Source organism: Microcaecilia unicolor, chromosome 2, assembly GCF_901765095.1.
Source record: "Microcaecilia unicolor chromosome 2, aMicUni1.1, whole genome shotgun sequence".
Lineage (NCBI taxonomy): Eukaryota > Metazoa > Chordata > Amphibia > Gymnophiona > Siphonopidae > Microcaecilia > Microcaecilia unicolor.
The window spans coordinates 366,107,144-366,120,346 of record NC_044032.1 but is presented as its reverse complement, the minus strand read 5'-3'; the positions used below and the strand labels follow the sequence as shown (position 1 = coordinate 366,120,346).

At 41.2% G+C, this 13,203-nt stretch overlaps 1 protein-coding gene across 3 annotated transcripts in view; it reads left to right on the top strand.

Annotated features, from left to right (window-relative positions):
• Positions 1 to 13,203, top strand: part of SLC20A2 (solute carrier family 20 member 2) — a 192,639-nt gene that overhangs the window by 148,517 nt on the left and 30,919 nt on the right. For all 3 annotated transcript variants that reach the window (XM_030194536.1, XM_030194534.1, XM_030194535.1), the window contains exons 8-10: positions 6,008 to 6,596; positions 7,266 to 7,451; positions 11,338 to 11,422. In XM_030194536.1, the coding sequence (XP_030050396.1) occupies positions 6,008 to 6,596; positions 7,266 to 7,451; positions 11,338 to 11,422 (860 nt within the window). The remainder of the gene's footprint in view (positions 1 to 6,007; positions 6,597 to 7,265; positions 7,452 to 11,337; positions 11,423 to 13,203) is intronic.

Sequence of the window (13,203 nt, the reverse complement as noted above, 5' to 3'; positions counted from 1 at the left end):
AACCATTTGTGTACTGGAGCTATTAAGGTTTATCTACTCAGTCCCATCCATTCCAACAATTGGAGTTCATTGGAGCTCTGCTAGACATGGTTCAAACCCAGGTCTATCCTAGATGCCAGGGCAGACACAGTGATCGGCATCTGTCAGCAGGTCACAGCTCGGTAGATATTGAGGTGGTTAGGTCACATGCTGGTCTTGGGACTTCCCCTTCAAATTCCTCTCCCCACAAGATACTGATGACGAGATGTGCCCAACCTGGGCTGGGGAGCTTGCATAGACAGGTATCACACTCAAGGCTTGTGGTCCACTCAGGAGGCTGCTTCACATTGGTCTCCTAGTGCTGAGGGCCAGTTGAAATTTTCTGAAGGCTTTCAGAGATTATCTGCTGCACCAAATCCTCAGGTTACGATGTACTGTCAACAAGTATGGAGGCTGTCAGAAAGCAGTTGAGATGTGGCAATGGTTGTCCAACCACGGCATGTTGCTCAGCCACATACCTGGCAGAGAGAGACAACAGCCTGGTGGACAGACTGAGCAGGGTAATGCAATCACACGCGTGGTGTCTAAATATGGACACTACCCGCAAAATCTTCTGAGAGTAGGGCACTCCCTCAGTGGATCTTTTGCTATTCATCTGAACAGTCCCTCAGTTCTCCTCTGGGCTCGGATATGGCAGACTAGCAGCATGTCTTTCAGCTCCATTGGAGGGAAGGCCACCTGTATGTGTATCCTCTGATACCTCTTGTGGGGAAGACTTCACTAAAACTCAAGCAGGATCAGGGAGCTATGATCCTCATTTGCTGAGGCAGATATGGTTCCCTCTACTTCTGGAGTTAGCCTCTGAAGACCTTCAGAATGAGGGGTCTCGCATCCCAACCTCCACTCCCTAGCCCTCGTGGCTTGGATTTGAGAGCATGAAAATATCCGTCAAATCTAGTTTACTTCCGGGAAAGTTTCCACTAAGAGGTCATAATTTTCAAGTGGAAGAGGTTTTCTGTATGGTGTGAGCGCCAGGCTTTAGTTACTCTTTCCTGCTCTACCCAACTGATTGACTACCTTCTACACCTTTGAGTCTGGCATCAAGACCAACTCTAAAGTTTCACCTCCATGAAGTTGGTGCTTGTCACTGTGTGGAAGGGAAACCTATCTCTGTACATCCTCTAGTTTGATTTATGCAAGGTTTTTGCTTTTGACAAAACCCACTATCCCTCCTGTTATGGGACCTCAACATCATCCTTGCCCTGTTGAAAGCTCCTTTTAGCCACTTGACACTTACATCTGAAGTACTTGACTTGGAAAGTTGTTCTTGGTGGCAGTCACTTCAACATGCAGGGTTAGCAAGCTTCAGGCCTTTGTAGTGGATCCACCTTATACAGTTCATCACAATAGAGTATTTCTTCAGCCACACACATCCTAATTTCCCTCCAAAGGTATTGTCTGATTTCTACTTTAATCAATCAATTGTTCTACTAACACTTTTCCCAAAACCTAATGTCAATTTTAGTGAAAGTGACTGCAAGATGGCTTTGGCTGCCTGTCTGGAGCAGATTAAGACCCTTAAAGTTCACCTAGATCTTTGTTTCTTTTGATCCAAATAGAATGGGGGCTGCCATCAGTAATCAAGTTCTTTGTAATTGGCTGCATTGCTTTAAATATATCCATACTGGACTGACTCTGTAAGGTCATATTGTAGCTCTCAATGTGAGCCATGGCTGTGTTCATAGCCGCCTTGATCAGCCTCCATTTAGGAGATTTGCAAAGCTGAAATGTGGTCTTCAGTTCACACATTCACATCTCACTACTGCCTTAGGATTCACGCCACAACAGTTGGTTTGGTCAGACAGTTCTGCAATATTTGTTTGGCGTCTAGAATCCAACACCACCATCCTAGGTCCATTTTTTTTTGTTCCAGGCTGTACCCACACAACAGAAATGTATATAAGTTCTAGTTTAATTGGTTGCTTGTTGATCTTGCCTGTTGCAAGTCTCTATTGTTCGCTGGCTGTTTTTGTTGAGCCTGGTAGCTAGGGATTTACAATTGCCCTTGTCCTTGGAGAAAGCGAAGTTACTCTCCTGGAACAGGTTTTATCTGAGGACAGCAGGACACAAATTACCACATACCCCTCCCTGTGACAGAACAGTGTGTTTTAAGCCTGTAAAATGTATTGGGTATTTCCTGAAGTGTATTTCTCTAGTTTTGCCAGCAGATAATGCATGTTTTGAAGCTGCTGCAGAACCAAGGCTGTTTTTTGTTTAGGCCTTTCGGAAAAGCAGTCTGCAGTATACTTTTAAACGTTGGCCGGGAGCTTTTTTTCATTTGGATTGTACTGGGGTTTTTTCCCCAGCCCGGGAGAAGAGAGAGAGAGAGAGCTCTTTGCTGAAGCCCTGTAAAACAGTTATGTTTAACTGGTGAGCAGCTATATGTCCTGATCTCCCCAGGTATTTTTTTAGGAAGTAAACAAATATTTAGTTTTCTAATCCATTTTTCAGTTACTGGTTACTGTTTGCTGATTGCACGTTTTCTGACCACCGTTCCAATATTTTTATGAGAATAAACATATTTGTTTGCCCTGCTTGGTTGGACTGATAAAGAATCCTGATGGTTTGTGTTGTGTGTGAATGCTTTCTGGAAACAGTGGAAGCACTGGTAGTGTGGCCCCCAGTAACCTAGAAATCACAGGTGATAATTTGAGAGCGGGAGACTCACCCAGAGACGGTTTGTTTATTTATTATTTAGATTTTGCTTACACCTTTTTTCATTAGTAGCTCTAGGTGAGTTACATTCAGGTGCTCTGGATATTTCTCTGTCCCAGGAGGGCTCACAATCTAGGTTTGTACCTGAGGCAATGGAGGGTTAAGTGACTTGCCCAAGATCACAAGAAGCGGCAGTGGGATTTGAGCCGGCCATCTCTGGATTTCAAGACCGGTGCTCTGACCACTAGGCCAGTCCTCCACTCCATCAGACATTGCGACCAAGTCGTGGGAGGAGGGTGCTACTGTCTAGTACAAGTGGCAGATGCAGGCAGACCCGAGCTGTCCTGGGGATAGACCCTCAAAGTGGCTGCGGGGTAACCCCAGGCCGGGTGGCTAGGTATTTTGTGACACTCCCACCTTGAGCTTTTTACTATACTGCTGGGCTCTCCCTAGTCTGCCCAACTCTCCCTTCCCCCCCCCCCCCCCCCCCCCCCCCCCCCCCCCCCCCCCCGATGTACTGTAGTGTTGGACATCCCTTTTCTCCCTTTGCAAAATCAGGATTTGGATGTTTCAAGCATATGGATGTCCATTATGGTATTATGAAGCTGATATTCTCCTGAAAATAAGCTCCATAGTATATAGTTGATGACATCAGGTAGACCTACATGGTCCATCCAATCTGCCCAACAAGATGAAACTCATAGCCATAGGGGCCAATAAAGTGATGCCAAGATGCCATTATAGAATTTGTGCTGAGTGCCTAGACTGAGGTGCCAATTTATAGAATTTCCCTTACAGGATTTTTCTAATATTTTACTGTATTATAATAAGGCATCTATTGAGTTCCATGTAGCATAAAAAGGAACTGCTTTATTGCTGTTAAGATCTTTACTAGGACATAAGTGTATTTTGTAGGAGTAATGTGTCTGTTTAAATATCTTGTTTTTGAAAATAGGAAGCCATATGTATAGTGACTACTAGAGAGAGACTTAACACTTATAGCGCATGGCTATTTTCTGGCTGCAGTAAAAATGGCCTTAGCATGTAGGGAAAAACTTATATAAGGGTGCACTAAGGCCACAAACATTTACCGCATCTTGGTAAAAGGACCCTGTAGTAAATATCACATTCTTGAAAAGGGAAGTACTTAACAAAATATAGTTTTGCACAAACAGCTAGCGTTGGTACGACTTGTATAAGAACAATGAAAATGCTGTGCATATTTTCCCATGCTACCTGAACTTTATTCATATACAAACATTAAGGTTAAATGTAAGACTGCCCATTTTACAAATTTTTATAAAAATGTATTGTAAAGAAAATGGGTAAAATTTAAAATAAAAACTTGGAAACTGAAAGCACTGCACATACTCTGTTGCCTTTTCATGGTACTAGACTTATGAAAATGTATTTTCAAAACTTTTTGAATCGTATCTGATGGTGAGAAAGGGGAGGAAGGGGAAAGGGAAGGGAGAAGTTCTTTCAGGCTTTTCAACAATATATCAATATGAGGCTATTTCTATAGTAAGGAAACCTAGAGAATCTCTCTAGGGTCATGCGTAAAGATATATGTTTGAATAGACATGTCTCTTTATATATCAAGGAATCTGTTAATTCATATATAAAATTATAATGCAATCTTTTTTTGAAAGGTCTTAATGCATTTATAAATTATATCTACATAAGAACAAAAACATCTCCTTAGGTCATAAAAATATGTGGGGAAGAAGGGAAGACATGAGAAAGAAGGGGGAAGGGAAAGGAGAGGAAGGAAGAGGAAAAAGGGAAGAAGGAATGGAAAGAGGAGAGGAGGGAAAGAACAAAACTAAAAAGAAAAAAGGGGGACCACTTCATCATGAAGCAATCTGCTTCTAGATTTAAACCATGAGCTGTATAGAGTGAAAATGAATTTTTCTCCCGGTGGAGAAGCATATCAGTGTTGTCATCTGTAGATGGGGATTAATGATCTTGTTTACAAGAAAATGTCAGATGTTCAGTGTGTCCAGTAGTTATTCATTGGATAATAAGTGCAGTGGCAGTGTGTACCTACTAATGTAGCACATATGTTGAAAGATTCTTGATCTTCCTCTGTTTTGCCCATATATAATACTGGGTAAGGGCACTGAATGGCATAAATGATATTACTTGTAGAATCAGAATAATGTTAAATCTTAATGTGTGAATGAGGATATTGAGACAACATATGGACAAACTGCATGGCTGCATTTGAAGTGCCCCTGTTTGGTGTTGAAATTCTGGGAGTGCTGATGGTACCACTTTACTTTCTTTTACTTGTGTGCAAAAGTGAGCTTTATCTTTAAAGCAGTCATGTCCCTCTAAAATTGTCTTCTGAATATCCTGTTGCAGTATGAGAATCGAAGAGTACAGAAAATCCTGGATTACTGTTTTTGTAACTTTTTGTGCTGATCAGGCCTTTGCATGTCCCTTGTGTGTATGTTTACTCATATGAATCTTTTGGCCATGCATTGGTTTTTTTTTTCTTTTCAAATTCATCAGAAGCTGAATCTAATTTCTGCCATTTTAGAAATTACAATATGGTGATTTGTCTGAGGCTCCTAATGTGGAAGCTAGTATAGTGCAGGTATTATCTGTAGTCTTTTTGTATATGGTGATTGAGAGACTGTGATGCTTGTTTTAGAAGCTGTTTGTATTTTAAACATCTGAAAAATGGCATTTAGACATCATATTGCAAGGACACCCAGTGTTTTTATGAAACCGAATATAGACATCTAAAACTACTGTATGTCCATATGGCAAAGGGGTATTGGTGAGACTAGGGAGGGGCCAGAGATGGATGTCCATGTATGGTATGTCCAGGTTACAGAAAGATGTTCCACTTAAACATGCTGACAAAATAGAAATATAGTGGAGATGTGAAATGTAATGAATTTATGCATTCAGACCTGTTTTCCCACTTTACCTAATGCTTGCTTAAAAAAAGGGCAGGCTAGTTGAGAGCTGAATTCTTTGGTTCATTGCTTACTCAACTAGGAGTGGCCTAGTGGTTAGAGTGGTGGACTTTGGTCCTAGGGAACTGGGTTTGATTCCCACTGCAGGCACAGGCAGCTCCTTGTGACTCTGGGCAAGTCACTTAACCCTCCATTGCCCCAGGTACAAATAAGTACCTGTATATAATATGTAAGCCGCATTGAACCTGCTATGAGTGGGAAAGCGCGGGGTACAAATGTAAGAAAAATAAAAAAAAAAATAAACTAGCTGAGTAAACTTCATATAGCTTATAACTGCTACTGTACTACAATTTTATGTCCTTTTTTTTTTTTATCTTTTCCAGGAAGGGCTTTTTCCATGACAAATGGTACCACGAAATCTCCCATTTCCAATGGTACCTCTTACTCTGATGGCCATATGAGGAGCGATGGTCATGTTTATCATACTGTGCACAAAGACTCTGGGTTGTATAAAGACTTATTTCACAAAGTACACTTTGATAGAGTGAATGATGACAGACCCTCACTTGAGAACAACTACAGAGTGCTACGGCGTAACAATAGCTACACTTGCTATACTGCTGCTATTTGTGGGATGCCAGTACATTCATCCTTCAAAGTACTGGATACGTCCACATCAGAAGATAGTGAAAAACTAGTAGGTGACTCTGTATCTTATTCTAAAAAAAGGATTCGTTATGATAGCTACTCTAGTTACTGTAATGCTGTTGCGGAGGCAGAGATTGAAGCAGAGGAGGGCGGTGTTGAGATGAAACCAACATCAGAGTTGGCTGATCCTAACGCACCTCCAGATGATTCCATGGAAGAAGAGAAGGAAGAGAAGGATCGGTCTCAGGTTCATCTGCTCTTTCACTTTCTGCAGATTCTGACAGCTTGCTTTGGCTCCTTTGCTCATGGTGGAAATGATGTCAGGTATGTGTGAGAATTCAAATTGATTGCAGTCAGTATTTTGTCTTAGACCTGTTGGACTACATTGCTGTACTCTGAAATGCAGTTGAAGTGATGGCCAAAATCTTGTTAAAATGGCCCTCTCCCCCCCCCCCCATTCTTTGAACAGAAAAAAATACCAAACTGTTGTAGGTAATCTGAGCTTATGCAATGAAGGTTTGAGCCTTGACTGCTCCCACCTTCATCATTGTATGTGCTTTAAATATGGATAAGAAATGTTAAGCTTTTGCAGCCCTTTCTCTAGGGGAGGGATATTAGTAACCTTGAAAGAGATTTAAACAGAGAAACTTTATCTTGAATTATATGGCTTTTGCCATATTTGAACTATTCTTGGATCACCATTTGTTGAAATAAACAGATCAAAAATGTCAATATATTTATTTATTTGTTGCATTTGTATCCCACATTATCCCACCTCTTTGCAGGCTCAATGTGGCTTACAATACATCATGAATAGTGGAAATGAGAAGAGAATAGGCAAATTCGTTAATCATGGTATTATTACTGAAACAGCAGTGCCTGTAGTACATCATGGCAGTATATTAGCAATCTGATAATGCAGTCCAATAATGTGACTGGTAAATGGCAAGTTTAGACTGCTTTTTAAGTGTATATTTGTATTTGTTTACTCAGCAATGCAATTGGTCCTTTGGTAGCCCTCTGGTTGATCTATCAACAAGGTGGTGTCATGCAGGAAGCACCTACACCTGTCTGGTTGCTCTTTTATGGCGGTATTGGGATCTGTGCAGGTCTTTGGGTCTGGGGAAGAAGAGTTATCCAGACAATGGGTAAAGATCTGACACCAATCACACCATCCAGGTGAGATACAATGCACAATCAAGCTTGAGATCACTTTTAGGTTGTCTAGTAGTGTTTTGTGTGCTACCATTCTTGCTTTTAAATAGTGCTTTGCTTTTCAATAAATAGAAGTGTCATACACTGCATTAGTGATTTTTATTTGTTGGGGAATCTTTGGGGCAGGCGGTGGTGGTAGGTAGCTTGGAGGTCAGGGTTCAAAGAGTTTGAGTTATCTAGACAAGCTGTTCATTTTGAAATTTTATCATCTTCTGACCTAAGTTCCACCCGCCTCCCCCAAACAAATGGTCAGAATTTTAGCTGTATTAAAGGCAGCAACAGGGGCATTTCCAATGTGTTTAATCTTTGGCAGACCAGGACTGATCAACTCTTGCTGGCCAAAGTTGCTCAGTTAACAGGTGGGCCATATAGCAGTCTTAACAAGATGTGTGGTGTTCTTCATTTAAATGAGATTAAGACTAAAGATATGAACAAAATAGCCATCTGAGTATCTGCCCCTTTGCTTCTGATTTTGCCCCTTCATGTACCCAACAACATTGAAATGTCTTAACTGTACTGTTTATAGCTCATTAATTAACACCTGATTCCTGATCTTCTAGGAGAGCTACAACTGTCTTTCATCTTGTAGTGTATTTTAAATTACTAGACTGCTGTAGTCAGCCTCCATTACTAAAAAGCATGACTTAGTGTAGTGGAAGCTTGTATGTGGGTTTGAGATTGCTGACTTCAACTTGTGCATGATATTTAATTTTCATTTTTGAATTTATAATTTCCCTGAGGACAAGCAGGATGAAGAATGTGGGTCTAAATTTTCCATCATATACTATGTTACTGTATTTTACTAAGGGCTTGTTTACTAAGGAGTGCTAGTGTTCTTAGTGCGTGCTAAACACTAGACACCCATATATTCATATGGGTGTGTCTAGCGTTTGCTCGCACTAACAACGCTAGCATGCCTATAGTGCGGCTTAGTAAACAGGTCCCTAAATTACTATTGGGTGACATTACCTACTGATCCTGGCATGGAGAATATCTCCCCCAGCGTTCTTCTCTGTAAGCGTTTGGAAGCGCCTCATCCTGCATGTGTGTTCCCGCCCGTTGTCATACAGGACCAGGTCACTCTGTTTTTCCCCAGAGCAGTGAAGATAATGTGCCAGTATCTCCCCCTCAGCTTGTGGGTGGTGGTGGTTTTTTTTTTTTTTTTTTTTTGGGGGGGGGGGTCCCCCAAAGGAATTTTCTTCCCTTTTACTTCCAATTGCAGTCAAATATGTTCCACCAGGGGAAAGAGGGCAAGGGTTTTTTTTCCAAGTATTTCCTGGTTCCAAGAAAATAGGGGGTATTTCATCCCAACTAGAATGAATTAAAAAAAAAAAAAAACTACAATTTTAATTGTAGCATCCCAACTAGAGCTAAGGACCCTGAACTAATATCTGGCAAAGCAAAAGTTCAGGATTGTTTTCCTGGGCACCCTACTTCCCATGATTCAAGAACAAGAGTGGCTATGCTCTCTGGACTTAAAAGGATGCATACACCCACACACAAACATCCCAATTACAGGAAATACTGTGTACTGCCATTTGGCCTTGTATCAGCACCCAAGGTGTTCACAAAGCATGTAGCAGTAGTCACAGCATCACTGTGCAGACTAGGGTTGTATGTGTTTCCCCTGTGTAGATGATGTGCTGGTCAAGAGCACATCAGAGGAAGCAGCACAGGAATCGATGCGCAGAATGTTTTGGGTGCTAGAGCTACTAGGGCTCATCAGTTACCCCAAGTCCCACCTCAACCCGTTCCAGCAATTAGAATTTATAGGAGCCCTCCTAATACAACTCAAACTAACTCATTCCTCCCGATCCAATGAATAGAGGCTCTCGCCTGTATAACCCACAAGGCTCAACAGAGTCGGCAGGTATCAACTTGGCAAACGTTAAGTTTGCTAATCCACACTGTCTCCACAGGGCATGTCGCACCCATGGTATGTCACACCCATGGTATGCCTCAATTTGAGGACAGTTCAATTGACTGTCTTTCCAGTGGTCTCAGACCAAGGGACCTTAGGGATGTCATCACTCACACCTTCCTTCAGATGTGCTTTGTCTTGGCTAATTTAAAGCAATTTGGGCAAGGGATTTCCATTTCAAATTCCTTAACACCACAAAGACACACTGATGTATCCAACCTAGGATAGGGGGGGTGCTCATGTAGATGAGTTTCACATCCAGGGTCCATGATCAACTCAGTAGAGGTGACATAAAATCAATCTCCTCGAGCTAAGAGCTATCTGCAACACTCTAAAAGCTTTCTGAGTTTGGCTAGCAAGCCAAATTATCTTAATTCAGACACACAACCAAGTGACTATGAACTTTCAACAAGCAGGGAAGTACAGGGCTCTATATTTCCTTTATCAGGAGCAAGTCAGAATGTAGCAATGGGCCATCTGTCAGGGGATGGTTCTCAGGACCACTTGCCTGGCAGAGAACTGACAGACTGAGCCACCCGAGTGGTCCCTGAACATGGCTGTTCCCCAAAAATGTTTCAAGAGTGGGGCATCCCCTTGGTTGATCTTTTCACCTCTTGCCACAACACCAAAGGTGACTTACCTTGTTGGTTTTTGTTGTTGTTGTTGTTGTTGTTGTTGGGGTTTTTTTAACGTTCTATGTTACACTAACTTCATTCTTATTTTTCTCTTGATTTACAAAAAAGTTCATGCATTAATTTTTTCCAGCGTTGATTATTGTAATGCATTTTATCTGGAATTTCCTAAAAAATCAATTTATAGGAGCCAAGTATTGCAGAACACTGCAGCATGAGTTGTACTAAGTCCCTGCTTTGGCTTCTAGCAACAGCTAGGATTAATTTTAAGATTTTGTTTGGTCTTTAAAATTTTTATATGGGCTTCGTTCTGAGTACTTGGGTTTTTTTTAGTTTTTCTTTGGTCAGGTTGAGGTCCATGCAGATTCCTAAGTAAGAATAAATTGTCTGTTCCTTCTTTGTTCGTTTGGTTCTTCTTGTAAGAAGCTGTTTTCTCATGTGGCTGTCCTATTATGAAATTCTTTGCCTACTGAATTTAGATTTGCAACTTATTTTCATTTCCAGAAACGATTAAAATTGTAGTTTTTTTTAAAATTCATTTTAATTAAGATTACTTTCTTTTGCTTCTGTACTTTTGGTTGCTGAATTCTGATGTATTTATGAATTTCGTGTTTTGTATTTTTGAACTACTGGATTTCTAACTTTTGCCAACTGTTTTTTTTTTTTTTTTTTTTTTGTGAACCATCCAGAGGCAATGGTTGGTGATATATAAATATTTGTGTTATTTGGACAGTCTGGTAGCTAGGGATTCCCTATGCCAAGAATATTTATCCTGCTTGTCATCGGAGAAAGCAGTTACATGTAATAGGTGTTCTCCGAGGACAGCAGGATAAATATTCTTATGCCCTGCCCACCGCCCCTTGGAGTAATTCTGTCAGATTTTGCAGTAGACTGACCTGGTCCCATTTCTGGAAAAGAAAGCTGGGTGAGCATAGGGCTACCATATGGCTCCAGATAAAGGAGGACACATTGATCCAGTCTGGGTTTTGCTTCCATTGAAAGCAATGGAAGTAAAACCCAGACTGGCTCAATCTGTCCTCCTTTTTCTGGAGCCATATGGTAACTCTACGGGAGCGTCTTTGTGCTGGGCTCTGTCAGTGATGTCTCCCAAGAGTACAAATATTCATCCTGCGGTCCTTGGAGAACATCTGCTACAGGTGAGTAACTTTGTTTTATTCACAATTTCTAAGCAGCAAATATTTGAAGAGTAGCCGGGTAAGAACTTGGTATGCTGCATGGTTTTGTTGAAAATGGATGCAGAGAGTGACTGTGAAGTATTTTCTTATGCTTCCCGCAGTGGGTTCACTATTGAATTGGCTTCGGCGTTCACAGTTGTGATAGCTTCCAATGTTGGACTTCCTGTCAGTACCACACACTGCAAGGTATGCTTTGTCATGTGACTGCGGTCAGGGTATTCCAGCCTGTTCATCTTTCTGCTGCCCAGATCTGGCTCTAGTGGCATGAGTGTAATGAAGAAAACTTTTGGGTGAGGCAAAGTTTTGAAACCAGTGGCTTTATTGCTTTTTCCTGGTTAAATTTAAATGCATATATATGTATACTTTGTTCCATATTACTGTATGGAAAGCCAGTACTCCAGTGCCAAAAACAAGTTCATCCATGCCACCTGGTTTAGATCTGTAGTACCTTTCCCTCCTAATTCAAGATGCTGTGGCACCTTCCATCATTTGTTTTTCACCTTCTTGATACATGCATGGCATATGGTTTTCCTTCCTATAATTTTCACTCTTTAAACTTTCCATGTGTTCATGTTTTTTTTCTTCACAGTGGATTTTGCATTGAAGTAATGTGTGCGCTAACCGTACTTGTAGCCTCAAATGTGGGCATACCCATAAGCTCCACTCATTGCAAGGTATTGGAGTTTGCAGTGGTAATGCAACAAATCGTCTGGATATAATAGATGCAGATTTAAAAAAAAAAAATTGATGATTGCATTTTGCCTTTATTACATAAAATTCAGTAAACCTGAATGCCTTTCTGTGAGAAATAAGCAAAGGATTTGATAGCTGGTGATTTAAGATATGACTTTTTGTAGAACAGATAGTGGAAGATAATACCTCTAGATCAGTAGCTTTCAAATTCACTTGTCAGGTCCCCAGTAAACCTTTTTCAGGATATCTGAGCAATATCTGGATATTTCAACAGTTCAGCTAAACTGATTTGCTGTATGTGGTTTATGTTCACATCTGCACTACAGCTGTAGTTTGTTGGATCTTCAAGAATCTCTCCTTTTAACCCACAAATCAGACTTTCAGGATAAACATGGTATATAAATGAATCTGATCCTAGACCTAGACTAAAGGAAATCTGTTATGGCCCTAGTTTCAATTCACAGTTCAGCATAAAAGCTGATCAACTGTTATCCAGCAATTGGAAGTGTATATTAAAGCCTCCAGAAGGCACTTACAGTGGGGGAAATAAGTATTTGATCCCTTGCTGATTTTGTAAGTTTGCCCACTGACAAAGACATGAGCAGCCCATAATTGAAGGGTAGGTTATTGGTAACAGTGAGAGATAGCACATCACAAATTAAATCCGGAAAATCACATTGTGGAAAGTATATGAATTTATTTGCATTCTGCAGAGGGAAATAAGTATTTGATCCCCCACCAACCAGTAAGAGATCTGGCCCCTACAGACCAGGTAGATGCTCCAAATCAACTCGTTACCTGCATGACAGACAGCTGTCTGCAATGGTCACCTGTATGAAAGACACCTGTCCACAGACTCAGTGAATCAGTCAGACTCTAACCTCTACAAAATGGCCAAGAGCAAGGAGCTGTCTAAGGATGTCAGGGACAAGATCATACACCTGCACAAGGCTGGAATGGGCTACAAAACCATCAGTAAGACGCTGGGCGAGAAGGAGACAACTGTTGGTGCCATAGTAAGAAAATGGAAGAAGTACAAAATGACTGTCAATCGACAAAGATCTGGGGCTCCACGCAAAATCTCACCTCGTGGGGTATCCTTGATCATGAGGAAGGTTAGAAATCAGCCTACAACTACAAGGGGGGAACTTGTCAATGATCTCAAGGCAGCTGGGACCACTGTCACCACGAAAACCATTGGTAACACATTACGACATAACGGATTGCAATCCTGCAGTGCCCGCAAGGTCCCCCTGCTCCGGAAGGCACATGTG